This window comes from Aphelocoma coerulescens, chromosome 2 (assembly GCF_041296385.1).
Source record: "Aphelocoma coerulescens isolate FSJ_1873_10779 chromosome 2, UR_Acoe_1.0, whole genome shotgun sequence".
Classification (NCBI taxonomy): domain Eukaryota; kingdom Metazoa; phylum Chordata; class Aves; order Passeriformes; family Corvidae; genus Aphelocoma; species Aphelocoma coerulescens.
The window spans coordinates 107,976,223-107,994,224 of NC_091015.1; the positions used below are offsets into that span (position 1 = coordinate 107,976,223).

Consider the following 18,002-nt stretch of genomic DNA (forward strand, 5'->3'; position numbering starts at 1 on the left):
GTATGGCTGTGACATGAGGATGTGGGGATCCATACTGGCCTGAAATACAGGCGAAGCCATCCAACGTATCTAAGACCAGAGCGAAGGAAACATGTTTTACCTCAGACAAAACTGAAGGGAAACAGGATGCTGGATTGGTGACAGAGCCTCACCGAGAGAAGGGGAAGGCGCCGCTCCCTGTGCCCCAGCCCACCTGGAAGCAAAGCAGGGCGGTGCCACAGGGAAGAAGCCTCGCCCCAAGCCCCGCGGTAGAACTCTCCCAAGGCAGGGCGAGGGATTCCTGCGACAGCCGGGAGGTTTTGAGGAGCTGTGAGAGCGCACCTGTGGCAGGAGCGCTCCCGCCGGGATCACCTCACGGGCTGCGCGGGAAAAGCGGCAGCCGCGCGCCTCCGGCCTTCGGGCACTGCCCCTGCCGGGCTCAGCGAGGGTGTGCGACTTCCCGGGCAGCCCCTGCCTGCCGGGACACCGGCGGGAGAGGGCAGGGTGCTCGGGCGGTCGCAGCGCTGGCCAGGGCCCCGGCACAGCCGCGTTGTGACTGGGTGTAACTCAGCCCACGCTCGGCGCTGGGTGTGCCCGCGGCAAAGGCGCTTTAGCCGGGCACAGGCAGGTCTTCGCCGAGCCGGGGCGTCAGTCGGCTTTACCATAGCGGCACGAGGATAATTCAGCTTAGCTGTTTGGAAAAAAATCTTTACTGCGAGGATGGTGAGGCACTGGAACAGGCTGCCCAGGGAGCCTGAATCACAGAATCACAGATTGTTAGGGTTGGAAGGGATCTCTAGAGATCATCTCGGCCAAGGCCCCTGCCAAGGCAGGGTTGCCTGGAGCGGGCTTCACGGGAACACGTACAGGTCGGTTTTGAATGTCTTCAAAAGAGGGAGACTCCACGACCTCCCTGGGCAGCCCCTGACCGGCCCATCTCTGCCACTCTCAGTTTAAAGGTCCTTCTCATGTTAAGGTGAAACTTCTCGTTCTTTAGTTTACGGACATTGCTTCTAGTCCTTCTCACTGAAGAGTCTGACAGCTCCCTGAGTCTCTCCTCATAAAAAGTGCTGTAGACACCTAAACATCTTTGTGGCCCTGTGCTGTGCACTCTCCAGTAGTTCCTTGTCTTTCTTGTACTGGAAGTGTCCAAGGCCAGGCTGGATCGGACTTTGAACAACCTTGTCTAGTGGTCCCCATGGCAATGGAATTGGAACTAGATGATCTAGAAGGTCCCTTCCAACCCAAACCATTCCAATGTGGTTCTACATTGCAAGTAAGCGATTCGCTCGTCGCCCCGCACACCGGCAGCCGCGCAGCCCGCCTCTGCCAAAGGTGGCGAACGCTGGGGTGACCACCCCAGGGAGGGAGCAATAGAGAAGCTGCGGCTCGGGAGCCCGGCACCGACAGCAGCCCGACCGCGTCCCGCCGGGGCTGTCCCGGCGCCGCCCCCGGCGCCGCCCCCGGCACCGCCCCCGGCACCGCCCCCGGCACCGCCCCCGGCACCGCCCCCGGCACCGCCCCCGGCACCGCCCCCGGCACCGCCCCCGGCACCGCCCCCGGCACCGCCCCCGGCACCGCCCCCGGCACCGCCCCCGGCACCGCCCCGCCCGCCAGCGGCCGGTCACATGGCAGGGCGGAGCGGCGCTGAGAGGGGGCGGGGCACGACGGCAAAGTCCCTCCCCCGGCCGCCACGGCCGCCGCCAGCCTGCCCGTCTGCTTTGAGTGGCATTTCCCTCCGCCAGTGAAAGGCCGACTGGCCGGGAGGGGCGGGGCGGCGGCGGGAGGTGATAGGGCCTGCGGCGCGGCCCCGGCGGCGTGTGGGCTCGCCGTTTGTGGTGCGTACGGTGCGGGACAGGACAGGACACAACACGACATGGTGGGCTCCAGCGAGACGGGGAAGGAGCCGTGGCGGGGCTGCTACTACCGCCTGGAGGAGGTGCAGAAGCACAACAACAGCCAGAGCACCTGGATCATCATCCACCATCGCATCTACGATGTCACCAAGTTCCTGGACGAGGTGGGTGCCCGCGTTGCCGGGACGCTGAGGGCACCGGAGCCCCGCGGGGCGGGGCGGGGCGGGGCGGGCTCGCTGGCGGCTCCTCGGCTCCCCGCGCTGTGCACCTGGCGGGCTCCCGTCTGCTTGTCCCGGCCCGCGGGTGCGGCACGGCGGGAGCCGCCCTCGGTGCCGCGATAGCGCCCTGGAGGAAGAGCTGCGAGCCGGGCCCGGGCTCCGGGCGCCTCTCGGGCAGGAGAAACCCGGGAGTGCCGAGCGTGCCGGGCACGCTGCGCTGTCATCCGCTGTCTGCCCGCGCCCGCCTAAACTTTCGGCCTTGGAATTTGAATTTCCACTGAATGACGACAAGGAGAAAGAAAATGGAGTCAGTACTGAGGGCTCAGATAGGCGGCCTGGCTGTGTGAATCTTGGGTACCAAGAGTGGGCCTGAATCCATCTGCTTCTTGCTTTGGTGTGTCAGCTGAAAACAGAATTAAAAGTGAAGACTCAGCTGGGAGCCAGAGCCATATTCTCTTGTGAACTAAAAGTTCAGCAACTCCTCTCTTCCCACTGCTATAGCGTGTGTTGTATTGGAACAGGAAAGAAACTTGATAAAGTGGAAGGAAAGTATCACAACCTGCAGAATATCACAGATCATTGGGTCACTCTAATAGTCACAGGATCACAAAATAGTTTGCTTTGGAAGAGACGTTAAAGCCCATCTCATTCCAGCCCTGCTGCCAAGGGCAGAGACAGCTTCCACTAGACCGGGTTATTCCCAGCCTCTGTCCTTGATCACCTCCAGGGATGGGGCAGTCTCACTACTGTCACTTTAAAAAAAAAAAAATCTTCCTTATAGCCAGTCCTTGGTAAAGCCTTGGTCACAGTGGCTTGTGTTCCTATCTGCCAAATGAGTACATCCTGGGTGGCCTTAAGACCTGGGTGGTCTTTTTTTGCAGGACGTGGCATTACATACAGGCAGCCAGGTTCAGAAAATTAGGGCTGCTCTCACTGCTGCACTAATCCGCTCAGTGCAGGGATGCAGTGTGGTGCTGCAAAGCTGCACCAATTCAAACTCTAGTGTAGAGCACTAGAGTCAAGTTCAATTCCTTTGGTTGTGTTTTGTTGGGCTTTTTCATTCCCCAGTTAGTGGCTGATGTTTTTGATCTCTGACAGACAGTGAGCAGTTGATGTAATCATTGATAGTCGTAGTTAATAAAGAAGCATTTTAGTTATTGGACTAAAACATTCTTCTGTGGAGATGCAGAAATAAAACTACCGTGGAGTTTGGGTTTTTTTTCAGTAAATCAATGGAACTGGGATTTAGGTATTTTGAGTTTTCTCCCTTGCTCCCTATTCCCAGTCTGCAAAGATAAAATCACAGGATCAATTAAGTTGGAAAAGACCTCTGAGATGTTGTCCAACCTTTGACCAAACACCACTGTATCAACTAGACCATGGCAGTAAGGGCCACATCCAGTCTTTCCTTAAAACTATCAGGGACAGTGACTCTGCTACCTCCGTGGGCAGTCCATTCCAATGTCTAATCACTCTTTCTGTGAAGAAACTCTTCCTAAAGGCAACCTAGCATCCAATTAAAAAGTGTATGGTAGACCTACATTAATTCCATCAAAAAGACAGTTTAGATGGTGTTAGAGAGATGTGACAGATTTCAAGCATCACTAGTTCTGTAGCCCCATCTTGATTTTTATGCTTGTAAACACTTGCGATTCACAGGAGAAATTGAACATTTTGCAAAGGAGGGTTGACAAGCAATTTTTCAAAGGCAGTGTTGACACAGGTAGTATTTCATTCTTAAGCAGTGTGTCAGTGCAGGTTGTTTGGCTTTTCAGCAAGGCAGATTGTGAAGCTGATCTACTGACTCTTCCTTCGTTATTTTTCATCTAGTTCTGCTCTTGGTTGTCTCCATACATTAGTTATGGACATCTCTGTATGGTTATGCAGTCAGGGCCAATTTAATTATAGAAGCTCTGGAGGAGAAAACAGCTTTTCATGTAGTCTGCAAAAGTGAATTAGCTTTTGGAAACTTGATCAGTTTTGATTGATACATAATTGTATTGTATTGTCCAGATTGAGGAGGTGGCAACAAAAAGACCCACAATTCAGAAAAACCCTAAACCTAACCCAACATGAGAAAAAAAACACTTGATAAAAAAATCCAGGATCTCATGAGCTTTTGAGTTTAAGTAGTTGCACAGCCCATTCCTTCAGTACATCTGGTGAAATTAAAAAATATTAAGAGGCACCACCTTCTGTAAATTTCTCCAAGAAAATCTCATTTTCATCCTTCAGGACAACATTGATAATTTGGCAGCATATCAAAAGAATTCACTTTGTTAGCATTTAAATAGTTGGGTTTTGGACAACTGGGGGATTTCTTGAGATGCTCTGGTACAGATAAGTCAGACTTCAGCCTCATGTTAAGCTTTCAGTAGAACATGGCTGGTTTTGAGCTGAAATTTCAAAGACATTCTGAGATAATGAATGAGATTGTTGAGAATAGTTACCCAAAGTATCTTAAGTGAGGCTACAGCCCTAGGGAAAATTTTTGGGTATTTTAATGTTCATTGTGTTGATGATTTTTGTTATGGAGCTCTTGGACTAAGATACTTCATAGGGCACTTTTTTAACCTTTTATTTTTTTAATGCTTTTGGTACTTAGTTAACTTATCAAGTGTTATGCTAATTCTTTTGACACTGTCAGACACTGGGAGGCATTTCCATGGGACAGCTGAGGAGACATTGGAGCTAGCCTCTTGCAGGTTCATTCCAGAGTACAGTAAACCCTTCTCAAAGTGGGGTTTATGTTAACTGTTTCAATAGCGTTATTGGTTAAGCTCAGGTTTATTTCTTGCGGTTCCTTTCAGGAGTAGAAAAGCTTAGCATATTTTAAGACTTACGTGTGGGCCACTGAAATTTAAATCCAGTAGTATTAAGAAGGTTGCACTGCTAAAGCATCATCTCACTCATGCTCTTCCCAAGTAGTACATAAGTATCAGTTTACTGGGGAGTGAAGAAATGGGAGCAGCAGCTAAGCTCACCAGTCCCATTTCTTAAACCAATAACTGCATTAACCTATGGAAATATTTTCTTATTAATAATGAAGTGAAAAACTTTGTGGTGCTTCAGTCTTGAAGACACCTTGGATGCTCTTGTATTAATAAGTGGAAGTGTGGTGCTGCTTTTCATTCCACTACAGTAGTTAAAGGCTGTACTCCCTCTGTCTAGTTGTGTGCCTTCATGGAGTTTGTAGATGTTTAGTGGAACTTGCTTGGTTTTGGGGAACAATCAGCCTCTGTGAACACTCAATTGAAGTTAGATAGTAAATGGGCTGGGGGTGGTGACATGTATGTGTTGGGAGTGGTAGGGCGGAGTAGGAGTGGAGGCTTTGCACTGTGTGATCCATATTAGCTTGGTTTCCTAAAGGACAAGGCTTAAAAAAGATCATAGAAAATATAGAAAAAGTGCTGAGGGAGGAAACAGTTGTGTGCTCTGCTATCTTATCCTTGGAGTTACTGAAGATTCCAGCAACTGCTTTTTTTACTCAGGGTTTGGGGTTTTTTTGTTTGTTTGCTTGGTTTTTTTTAGTGGCAGATATTGGGGAAAATTCATAGTTTGAATATTCATCTCAGAATTTTCTTTGATTTTCCAAGTCTAGAAGAAGAACTCAAGAGACCTCAGCTTTCAGAATGCATTATTTGAAAGGTCTTGTCAAGAAAGAGTATTCTTGAAACCAGAAACTTTTATGTCATATGTCGTTAAAGGCAGTCAGACCTGTGTTGCAGAAGGTTTGGGAAACCTTTTGCTTAGCTTCAGCTCTTGTGGTCTAATCCCAGGGAGTACCCATGTACCACAAAGTGGCTCACTCGCCCTCCTGCCCTGTACATGGGGAGGAGAATCAGAAAAAGGTCAATTTTTTGGGTTGATATAAGAACAGTTTAATAGTTGAAATAAAGTAAATGTAATAACAATAGTTGTAATGATAAGGAGAGAGAAGAATAAAACACGACAGAAACAAATGGTGCACCATACACGTGTTCACCACTCACTGACCAATGCCCAGCCTGTTCCTGAGCAGTGATTGGTGGCTCATGGCCAACTCCTCCCAGTTTATGGATGGAGCATGACATGCTGTGGTATGGAATATCCCTTTGGCCAGTTTGGGTTAGCTGTCCTGGCCATGCTCCCTCACTGGCAGAGCATGGGACACTGAAAAGTCCTTGACATTGGTAAGCACTACTTGGCTGCAACCAAAACATCAGTTTATTAACAACATTATTCTCATGCTAAATCCAAAGCACTGTACTGTACCAGCTACTGTGAAGAAAATGAACTGTATCCCAGCTGAAACCAGGATAAGATCCTATGTCATTTAAAGGAAAATAGCTACTAGAAATGCTTGTGTACTCACAGCAGGATGTCATGGCTATATCTGTATTGTAGCTAATTACATATATGAATAACATTAAATGTCAATGAATGGACAGACTATGTTGGCAATGCTCTGTAGTATTTCCCCATAATTTTAATAAAGTCATCCCTCTAGACAGGTTTTGACATCAATCTAATGAGATAAACAAGAGTAGCTGGGCCTGTTAAAATGAATGATCTGTGTCTTGATTTACTTGCTGTTGTGGTGAGGTTCTTGTGGGAACTTGATTGGATTCCTTAAGCTAGGCAAAAAAGCTGACACGTATAGGAATATCTCTACTAGAGAGGAGTTTCGTGTTCTGAAAACCAACTGTGGTATGCATGTAATATTAATTAATACAGACTTTGTTTAGGTTACTTCAATTGTTGGTAGTCTCAGAATACAGCAAAAAATTGGTAAATAATTTTTTTTTCCAGAAGGTATGAACTTGTGCTTCCATAGCACTTTTCCTAAACTTTCCCTGGAATGGACAGCTCCCACTAAATGTGTTTTGTAACACTGATCTAATAAAGTGCTAAAAGCAAATATTGTTTTACTGTGTCAGGATGAAAAATGTTCTCTCCCTTATGTGGCGATAATTTACATTCATTCAGTGTGATGGTTTTGGGGAGGAGTAGCATAATGCCTTCCATGCTTAAAGTCATGATCAGCTTGCAGTGAAAGATGCCTGTATTGGCACATTTGAAGTCTGCCAGTGAACCATGGGAATTGTTACTGCAGAACCTTGCAGTTTGCAGGTTAAACCCAGTGTTAATGCTTCCTTAAGCTCTGATGAAGCTTGCAGGAGAATTTGAAAATGCTTTGAAAAATAGCACTTCTTAGCACTTTTATGCAAAACTCTGCAAGCTGTAACTGTTTTGTAAGTGGGGAAATGGGCACTGTTGTGGTTTAACCTCAGTGCCCTGCAGCCCCTTGCTCACTGCTCCCCACAGCCCCTTGGTGGGATGGGGAAGGGAATCAGGGAAAAAAGATAAAATGTGTGGATTGAGATAAAAAAAGTTTCATAACTAAAATAAAATATAGTAACTACAATAAAAAGGGAGACAAAAAGAGATGCTAACCATGTCCAGCCCATTGCCAAGCAGCAAGCTGCAGCTCCCAGCCAACTCCTCCCAGTTTGTTTGCTGGGCATGATGTTCTGTGGTATGGAATACCTTTGGCCAGCCGTCTTGGCTGTGCACCTTCCTGGCTTCTGTGTACCTTCATGCTGGCAGAGCATGGGACATTGAGAAGTCCTTGAATTAGGGTAGGTGCTACTTAGCAACAACATCAGTGTCTTATCAACATTATTCTTGTACTGAATCCAAAGCACAGTGCTGTACCAGCTTCCAAGAAGAAAATGGAACTGTATCCTAACTGCAATCAGGGCAGGCACCAAGCTACTGGATATTTCTTTTGCACTTCATCTAGAAGCCTAATGATAGTTTTCAAAAATAAACTCTCAGAGAGAGATCTTCTTACCTAGGCTCCTGATATTTTATATGAGCAGACTATTTAAGTTCCAGGACCAAAATTGATAATAGAAATAAGTTGGAGGACTCTTTTCAGACTACATAAAAATGCCCTTGAAATAAGCAAGCATTTGTCTGTCCTGCATATTAAGGCTGAGGTTCTCTGGGTGTTCCTGGCTCTGCCACTGCCCCCTTTCTGCTTTTCATTCCTGTAGTGCAGACAGTGAAATGTGAGTTTATAAGACTGCCACTAACAGAGACCTTTGATCTCCCTGAAAGTTAGATTGGACCCTAGATTTTGTTCCCCCTGTATAGGAAGGGAGAGGGCACAGGAGTTGCAAATTAAGGTAGTTATGCTTTAATAGAGTCTTGAACTATGACACTGAGAAATCAAAATGACTATAGCAGGGGGGAGAAAAGGTGGCATTCAGGATGAGGTGAGATGGACTTTTGACCCAGATGAGAGCAGCAAGATTAACTGCTTATTTGCCTTATCTAAAACTTTCTAATGTGCTACTGTTAGGAATTAGTCTGTGCTCTGTGCTAATGCTGGTTCTATATAGACATCTGTTATTCCTGTAACTTAGATTATTTATTATATTGGGAATGTCCTAGGAATGAGCTAGGCTATCTTAATTTATCATCAAAAGCTTCTTCATTTCCCTTGAACCACAGTTTTACCTGCAAGAACTCTTCAATTACTTTTATCAACAGGATTTTGGTTTAGGAGTTACTATCTGTATAGCCTTGTGGGCTTTCCAGTTCAGGGTCTATCCAGAGGATCTTCATTAAAGTAGCAGTTCTGGTAGCAGGCTTTGTTTACCAGACAGAATTGTGAACAAAGGCCTTGCATAAACAAGCTTTGGGAAGCTCATCCAACCATGAAAGATGCTCATCTTCTGATAGAAAAGTCAGTTCTTGCCCTTTGTGTGAGGCATTACAGTTGCTCTCTTTCATTAGGTGAGGTGAACTCTGTTCACTAATTGCATGAATTATGTGCTAGTTATTTACAGAGGGTTTGTAAGTTCGTATGGTTAAGCAGAGGTGGCAGCTAAAAGCAAAGTGTTTAGCTTCAAAGTCCTTCCATCAATATCTAGTAGGTTATTATTAACATTATCTGGTAGGTGGCTTAAGTTTGGAATTCTGTGTGTGATTGTCTGTACTTAGCCTTGCTCATGTCATAAAAAATAATACCAGTTTTTCAGCTGTAGTGCCAGAGGTCAGGGTGAATTTGTCCTTTTCAGCTGATCTGTGATAGTCAGAGGCTTGGTAGAGAGGATTGGTTGCTGTCTCTGCCTTGATGCTAATATTGTGGTTTTTTAGACAGAGGGATCAGTTGCTAATTAGACCAAAAACTAGTTCTACAGGGAAAAGCTGGAGTGCCTCTGTGGTGCTGCCCACATAGCTATGTGATTGCTTTGTAGTGTCACAAGGGAGGGATTTGGGAACACAAGTTGGTACATGATCATTTGTAGCTGGCAACCTGCAAGTAGTTTGTTAAAGCACTCGGTGAAGTAATTTTAATGTAGATGCAGTTACATTGGTAGGTATCCACTTGTTTGGCTGGATGGTGAATTTTTTTTTTGTGAGCTAGTGTAAACCATGTGATCTTGATGACTTGCTGGGGTAACTGGTATTTAATGTGTTTGTGTGAGTGGCCTTTGGTTTCAGTGCAATGCATGAGTTTACATACCACTTATGGTGCTGGTGCTTTATGGGTAGTTTAACTTTGGGGCCTTTTGCTGTTTGTTGATACCTTGTTTGTTAAGCATGTTTGCCAAGGAGTCGTGCCACCTTTTCTGCTGAAGTTGGTACATATAACTTTCTATTTTGGGGGCACAATTCTTTAGCATGGTATTAAAAAACTCAAAGCCACATTGCTGAAGAAATTCCATGAAGGTTTAGTTGAGACAATGTCTGGGAGTGCTGGTTAGACCCAAGTTCAGCTTAAGTGCCATTTCAAGGCATTGAACTTGAGTGCTCTCTCAACTTTTGTCCAGTCCTTTTCCTAAGTACTTACCAGAATGGATTCAAGGACAGGATTTTGGTGAGCATGCCATATTTGCAGGTTGCTTGCATAATCTTTACTCTGCTTGTACTCTTCTAACTTTTTTTGGCTCAGCTGCTGCATCTAATCTCTCTATCAGTTGCTTAATATTGCTTTTGCTTAGTCATGGTAGGGAGCCTTTACCCTAATAGCTGTGGTATCTTGCCTCTTTAAAAAGTGTTGTGTTGGGGTTATTTGTGTGTGGGTTTTTTTTCCTCAACTTCCTTAATCTGTTAAATGTCTGCCTTTAATGTGAAGATTCAAGTTTTGGAGTTCTGGTACAGTGGGAAGCTCATAGTAGTAGTTTGCTTCATCTGTATAAACAAATACTGTTTTTGTTAGAAGAGAAGGTTTGATAGGAGATAAATGGATTTGAAGTAAGTGCTAACCTGAATTGCCTAGACTAGTAGAAATGTTTATGCCATTTCTTTAATCTGTGGGCTTTTTGGTCAGCTGTGCTCCCCACAAGATGACTCTAAATAGTAGATATTTTGCCTATTTTCCATAATTTTATATCCTGTAGTCAGAAGCATTAAAAATTGAATTGAGGCTCCAAAGCCTTTTATTTCCTCTGCTGCTGGTAAAGTGCTAATACCTATTCTATGGTCAGCTTAATCTGAGACAGTACTAGTAAGTGCTTTCAAGTTGCTTGCCTAATCATTCCCAATGTTTATGTAGTAGTTTCCTACTTGAAAGTTGAGTGGTGAATTTTTATGGCATGTTATCTGTTACATAAATGAGTAACTTGGAGCTGAGGAAATGCACTGGACTAGATGATGTGATAGATCTTGCAGTATATACAGGCAGTTATTTGATAGATAGACAGAAATGTGGAACTTCATAAAATCCCCAAAGTGCATCCTGAGGAAAATAAAAGTTAATGGAGAACAGGGGTTTATATTAAGGGAATGGTGATAGATGGTATTAGAACATAGTGGGAGATGACTTCTCTGCGTCCTCAGGGTTTTTATCAGCAATGTGGCTTTGGGATTCCATAGTCTATGAAAACCAAATTGCTATTCTAGGGTCTTGAATGGGCTTTCAGTTGTGCTTAAACATTTCCAAAGTGGCTAACTTGATATTTGTACCATAATTTGTTTTGGAAAGGCCCCTTAAAGTTACCTGGCCTAGCCCCCAGTTGAAACCAGGATTAACTAGAAGGTCAGGTTCCTTAGCACCTTGCCAGCCTGTTTTGCCAATGCTTGATTGTGCTTCTTGTGAACAGATTTTTTGTTTTATCTTCCTGGAATGTTCTTGCTGCAGCTTCTACCTTTTGGCTTTTATCCTTCTGCTTTATAAAGCATTGTTTGGATGAAAAATACAATTTCCTAAAGAAGTGAAAACACAGAATGTAACTTCAGATAATAGTTGGGCTTTAATATACAGACTGGTTCCCACACAACATTCTAAATGCAAGGGGTAATGCCTCTTATTGCTTCTTTGCCAATGAAATAGGGACTTAGCTTTCTTGGTTTTGGCTTCAGAGAGTACATAAAGCTCTCTAGTTATTCAGAAAGGCTTATGTTTGCTCTAGAAAGTCTAGCAGCTGATTTTTTTTTTTTTTTAAATTTTAGATATGTAAAAATGCAGAATTTCCATTTCTAGAATATGAAATGTATTTCACTAACAAATTCAAACTCATTAAAAATTGCAGCACCCAGGAGGTGAAGAGGTCCTTAGGGAGCAAGCTGGAGGAGATGCTACTGAGAACTTTGAAGATGTTGGCCATTCCACAGATGCAAGGGCAATGTCAGAATCCTTTATTGTCGGGGAACTTCATCCCGTGAGTATATGATAGTGTCCTTACTTCTGTGTTTACCATACTGTTTTTGCATCTAGTTACTTGTCTGGTAATTACTTTAAAATCGAGAAAAACTGCTGGTTTGGTTGGATGCCAGTCCTGCAGCTGTTTGTGGATGGAGCTAGGTTTGAGATAGTTCCCTCAGCCTGAAGGGATATGATTAGTGCAGCATAAGGATGGTCACATCTTTTGCTGATTTAAATTGTCTTACAGCTTAGTTCTTGAATAAACTGAATATGGAATCATGTCATTTCTGATGTACCCTGTCAGCTTTCTAATGAGACTCTGTAACCCCTGAAGGTGGTATGTCAGAATGTCTAGACCTTTTCTTATGCCAAATGACTACTTAACAACCACTTTCATGCTTTCACCATTGTAAATATGTATCTGCCAGGCTTCCATCTGTATCTAAAAGTACAATCCTGGCTCTTCATATATATGTTTAGAAAATGGTTATTATAAACATTGTACTTCCAGTTTGTTGCTCTGTCTTCCCCTCTCTGGCTCCTGCCATTTTTAGCTGTATGATGGTTCCCTGCTTGTGGTTGTCAGGGTTGTTTATGATCAGTTCCCACTGGATCATCTGTCACTTCCTCTTTTCTATACTGTCCATACAATTTCCCATATGTTTAACAAGCACCTTTCTGCTGTCTTAAGTTTTAAAGCATTTCTTTCTAGCTACAGAGCTGCTGCCTTGGCTTCCTTCAACTAGGCCATAGTTAAACTCTCCTGCATCTTAATAGCTGAAAACCACTGTTTTGAGGTTTAGGCTGCTAGTGTGCCCATCTGCTCTGCCCATTCCTGCCTCTTCTCCTCTTGTTTCATCTATGTTTTGTCTTGCATTTGGGGTAAAAATCACTGTTTTGAGTAGCCTATTTCACAGTAAGATTCCCAGTCTTGTTTGTCTCAGGTTGTCTCTTGATTGTGTAGCTTCTCCTAATGAGAAGTAACTCTGCCCTGATGCACATTTGTGGCTTTGCAGGCTTGCCATCTATTTCTGATGCCACTAATGTTCTTAGCCTGGCTATCAGTCCAGTTCTTCCTTGTTTGGCAAGTGCCTGTTTTCATTTGATATGAAACAAACAGCTTGGTAGTTTAATGTACAAATACAGCACTGACAGGATTATGTACTGTTGGGCTTTTTTGCAGTGAATGTGACTGTGCCAAGGAGAACTTTGAGTTTATGAAAGATCCATAGAATTTGGGACCTTTGGTCCAGTGGACATTGGACCACAACCAGTTAGTTGACTTTACCTGATAATACAAGTACACTAAGTGGAATGAATATGATTGCAATCTATGTATAAGCTAGGGTTATATATTCTCTAGAGACAAAGGAAAGGTATAAACATGGGCACAAAGAATAATGAAAGTTTTTTGAGGCTCAGGTTTCACTTCTTTGTTGCATACTGGGAAGTATTATTTAAGGAAGTGATCGATCTTGTTTATGTTAGCTCAAAATCGATCACTGACATCTGCTCTCCTGCAAGTCTGTTTTTACCTAGGGAAAAATACTTGCTTAGACATTACCAGAAGAATTGCAAACTGAATTTAGTGATAAATGGTATGGGTTTGGTTTTGTTTTTAATGATTTCAGATTTTGTCTAAATGTTTCTTGCTTGTTTTTCTTGCAGGATGATAGATCCAAGCTTCAGAAACCAACAGTAAGTATGTTTCTTGAAATGCCACATTGTTTCTTTTAGGAATTACAGACAGTGTCTGTGTCTAAATGGTATACCCCCAGAAACAGAAATAATTTAGTTTAAGCTTGATGTTTCAGGTTATAAATATCTTAGGCCTATTGATACTGCTTCAAATTAGTCTTCCCCTTAACCATTATTTTCTTTAATTTGTGTGGCTTCATACCAGGAGGTTACTAAGTGTAATGGCATTATACTATAGCAAAAAGGTGACTAGAATCAGTCAGTGGTCTTCTAGTGTTCAGTTTAAGAAAAAAAACCCAGTTTATTGGCTGAACAGATTAAAGTAATAAGTGTTTGTGGGAGGAAAAATGTGATGCTTAACAATATATCTGTCATGCTAGTAGATCAAGAATGTAGAGGCATTCAGTGTATCATAAATCAGTTAAATTGCAATTGTGAACCCTTTTCAAGGTGAAATTACTGTTTGCTTGTTGACTATTTCAGTAGATTCTGCTGAGTGTCCTATCAATGCAGTATTGCACTTATTTTCTAATAGTTTTTTTCCATCCTTAATAGAATTAATCTGTGTTGGCATTCAACTGTCAAACTCATAAAATTCATATGTCCCTTAAGGTAGAAGGTGCTTCAGGGATTAATTTGTACAGTTGCTGCCGCTGTGTTCAGAGAGGATGTTTGCACTGGGCTTACAAGTACAGCAGCATACTTAGGAAATTATTTTTAAATGAAGTTTACTAAGAATAAGATCTTAATCTTGCTGTTTTGACAGATTGTTTCTTAGAAGTAATCACTTTTGTAAGATCTTCCAATGACATGAATCAGTTAAAGGAAAGGAGGAAAATTTTACATATATTATTTATATATATATATACTTGCACTGAAATGCTCACTATACCAGTTATTAATTTTATTATTAAGGCCTGGAATTAGTATACTAATAAAAATATGAAATGGAATAGTGATTGGAATTCTGAGCTTCTTCCCACCAAGAACAGTATCTGCTGTTCAGATTTCTTTTGAAATTCAGGGCAGTTTACACTTAAGCTGTAAGAGCAGTAATGATAAATGCAACTGAGAACAGGCTTCCTAGTGCAAGTTGTAGCAGATAATCCTCTGAGTTAAGCTCACAGGAATTTACCAAACTGAAGTGCTTAGAATATTAGTTGGGCCAGTGCATAGTCAGGTGGAGTTAAGCTGTATCCACATAGCTACCTACACTACACTTGTTCTCCATCATTCCAGAAGGAAGTTGGGGTGCTTTTCTGCAGCAGGATGTGTGGCTGTAGAAAGACAGTTTCATTTTGCATTATACTCTGGGTGGGTATGTGACAAGTTCGGTAGGCTCTGTGCCCTCTCTAGGAGCTGTCAGAAGGCTTTGGGCTTTCAAATGTCCTTCTTGTCCTTGTACTGTGTTTAAAGTACCCTCAGTGCACATGTCCAGTGTCGTGGAGTTTAAAATTAAGTTTTTATGAGCTGGGCCATATTTCTGTTACTGTCTTGATGTGGGGGGAGGCATCCCTGGGCCTGGATGTGGCATGTGTGTTACAGAAGGTGTTAGCCTTGATAATGTGGGCACCTGTTCTTCCATGCTGTTTGGCTTTGGGGTTAGTTTTTCATTGAGATGTTCACAAAAGCAACAGAGATGTAATCTCTGAGTCATATTCTTTTACACACAGTATTTGCATGTGTAAACCTAGGATGATTTGGATGCTTGCAAAAGTAGCATGCTTAAACCTCTGAGAGGGTGTTGGAAATCCTTCTGTCTTTAAATTAATTGCAAATGTTCTGATACCAAAGCAAGTAGTTTTGCAGTGACTGATCTTGTACCACTACATTTAGGTAGAGTTTTAATGTTTGGATCTTTAAAATGCACTTAGGTCATGCACAATTAGTTATTCAAATTAATAAGTCTTCATATAAACCATGCACACGTACCTAACTAGGATGTGACCTTGTAGTGCTGCTTTTCCTATGGAAACTGAACAAGAAATCCAAATCGATATAGCTGTAACAGCTATAACAATTTGACTTGATTCTTACATAGTCTGAAACACCACACTAAAACCCCTGAGTTTAATAAGCCTTGTAGATGTAAATTAGTAGCTTTTTTAATGTATTTTCGATAGAAAAAATATTTGTGAAATCATTCAGAGTCCTTTCAATTAGATTTAAGTCAAGTAAAGGATTTTTGTCTTTTAGGTGACTAAAACTTCTCAAATGTTACCTGAGATTGCAGTTAGCTTCATAGAAAACTTACAGCAAAATTCTTCTTGTTGATACTGTTTTAGAAACTTGATGCAATGTTGGCGGTAGAAACTGCTGCTAGTGACCTTATAATACAACAGAACTGCTGTAGGAATTGGGAGAAAATGCTTCCCAAATGCATGCACTGAATTGTTTCTGAATTAGTCCCACTTGATGATGAGTTTTGAGAAACTGTGGGGCTAGTTAAGATGGAGTGGGTTGTCTTCCTGAAGTAAATATCTTCTTATGCTTTGCTTTCCAGGAAACTCTTATTACCACTGCTCAGTCTACTTCCAGGTACAGTATGACATCTGATGTCAAACTTGAAGTTCCTCATGATTGTGTTTCTGAAGCTTAGAAAGCTGAGTAGCTTTTATCTGCTGGAAGCTGAGATGTTGGGGGTGGTGCATGAAAATTTCTGTTCTGTGTAAAGTGCAAGCTGGCGTCTACGTACCACTTTACCAGTGCGTCAGCTTACTAGGTAGATGCTTTTCTTATATTGACAGGTGTCAATATCTGCCAAATGGTTTGTTTTGCACAGGCCTTTACTTCTGGAGCCTGCCATGTGAAGGGAAGACACTTAGTGCCATTGTCAACTTACTGACACGGATGCCTCGCTTTTAAAATTTGCTACCACTGTTTCATCTAAGGGAAATAAGAGGATTCTTTGTATAAGAAGGAAGATCTGTCAGAATTGGGAGGGGATTGAAAAACACTTTGTAAAGTTTGATTCAGTGGTATTCCAAAGTTATAACCTGCTGACAGTGGCCTCAGAGGACTCTTCCATGACCCGCTGGGTGGGGAGTTAGGCTGCTTAGAAGTGTCATGTGATGCTGCTACTTAAATGGCTTTTGAATGAATTATATTCTGGGCAGCACACCATGACTTTAAATGTGTCTAGGGTTTTACTCTTCTCTAGTAAGCAAACTTCTTGTAAGCTCTAGTACAAAGCCTTAACTGTACAAGCTTTTTCAGTTGTCTAGAGTATTACTGGCCAATCCAGGTGTTCCGTTGTGCTGAATTTGAAGTATTCGTTGGAATGGGGAGGAAGGACTTCTTTAAGCAATGACCTTTTTTTTCTTTTTATAACTTGCTGATTGTCACTTCCTAAACGGCTTTTTCAAAAACTTCCCTTTTAGTTCATGGTCCAACTGGGTGATCCCGGCAATAGCAGCAATTATCGTGGCCCTCATGTATCGTTCCTACATGTCAGAGTAAGCGCCTTACTGAGAAGTAATGCAAGAAGAGTACATTCTCTGGGAGAAAACACAAGCAATCCTAATCCAATATCTTTCTGGACAAAAGCCTGATGTCTGAAGAAAAATTCAGGATTTTCAGAAAAACAAAACAATTCTTTTTCTGCTGTGCACTTTTCCTAATGTTGCCTTCGTATATGCTGCTGTGAAGTGATAAAAAGGCAGCATTTCTCTTTTTGTATAACACTTTTATTCTCTAATGAATTATTTGATAACTGTATTGGTTTCTGTGCTAGAATATTTTTTTGTATGTAACACTGATTCTGGTTATTTCTCTTCAGTCTGTAATAGGGTCATTAGGACTCTCTTTACATATATATTTTACAGCTTTAAAAGACTACCAAAACTGTGTACATGTACACAACTTAACTTAAAAAAATCTTGTTGTCTTCTTAAATGCAGTATGAATGACATGCAAGTTAAATGTAATGAATAAAACTGAGTGGAGTTATAGGTACCAAACAGCTATAGTGAGCTGGGTTTTTTTCCATTTTTTTGACAACTGCTCTTACAGCTGTTGTATGTACTCCTATTAGCAAACTGTTCTGTTTGTCTCCCATTGAAAAATTCAGGTGAAAGATGAAACTCAATGTTTGACCCAATTATGTCTGTCTCATTTTTGTGAAAAATAGCTCTTACTTTTTTCTGCCTTTTTTGAGAAAAAAACAAAACAAAACAAAAAACCTGCTACTAAATAGTACTGTTCCTGCCAAACACTCAGGTGACTAGAATTTGTTTTGGAACTTTTAGCCTTCAATAAAATCTTCAATTTTGTCAAGTACATTGTTAAGGGAAAAACTGATAAATCTATTTCTGGCTCTTCTGTGATGTGCTTTGGTGCTTTACCATGAGGAGGTGACTATTTTCACTGCTAAACACAAGATAACTGTAAGTATGCATTTTGTGGTGAACATTTTTAGTCATATGTAAATCATGAATAAAAGTTTTAAATGCTTACACCTGCTGGCTCTAACACCTTCATTTCCAAATTCTTTGAAGGCCTTGAAAGGGATGTCCTATTGGGGGACTTCTCAGATGTGCACTTAGAGTAGATCCTATCAACTCCATATCAAGCACTAGCTTTTGTCCTGTTTTTGCCATGGCTTTTCCTTAG

General features: G+C 42.4%; 1 protein-coding gene across 1 annotated transcript; it reads left to right on the forward strand.

The window, feature by feature from the left end:
- Positions 1-1,781: 1,781 nt before the first annotated feature.
- Positions 1,782-17,847, forward strand: CYB5A (cytochrome b5 type A). The gene is made up of 5 exons (XM_069004337.1): positions 1,782-1,999; positions 11,581-11,709; positions 13,362-13,391; positions 15,895-15,929; positions 16,772-17,847. The coding sequence occupies exons 1-5, from the start codon at positions 1,856-1,858 to the stop codon at positions 16,848-16,850; spliced, it is 417 nt and encodes a 138-aa protein (XP_068860438.1). The 5' UTR covers positions 1,782-1,855; the 3' UTR covers positions 16,851-17,847.
- Positions 17,848-18,002: the final 155 nt, after the last annotated feature.

Excerpts from the sequence above, each read along its gene's own strand:
- CYB5A (XM_069004337.1), top strand. The coding sequence starts at position 1,856 with ATGGTGGGCTCCAGCGAGACGGGGAAGGAGCCGTGGCGGGGCTGCTAC. Across the intron at positions 11,710-13,361 it reads TTGTCGGGGAACTTCATCCC|GATGATAGATCCAAGCTTCA; the intron begins GTGAGTATATGA and ends TTTTTCTTGCAG. Across the intron at positions 15,930-16,771 it reads ACTGCTCAGTCTACTTCCAG|TTCATGGTCCAACTGGGTGA; the intron begins GTACAGTATGAC and ends CTTCCCTTTTAG.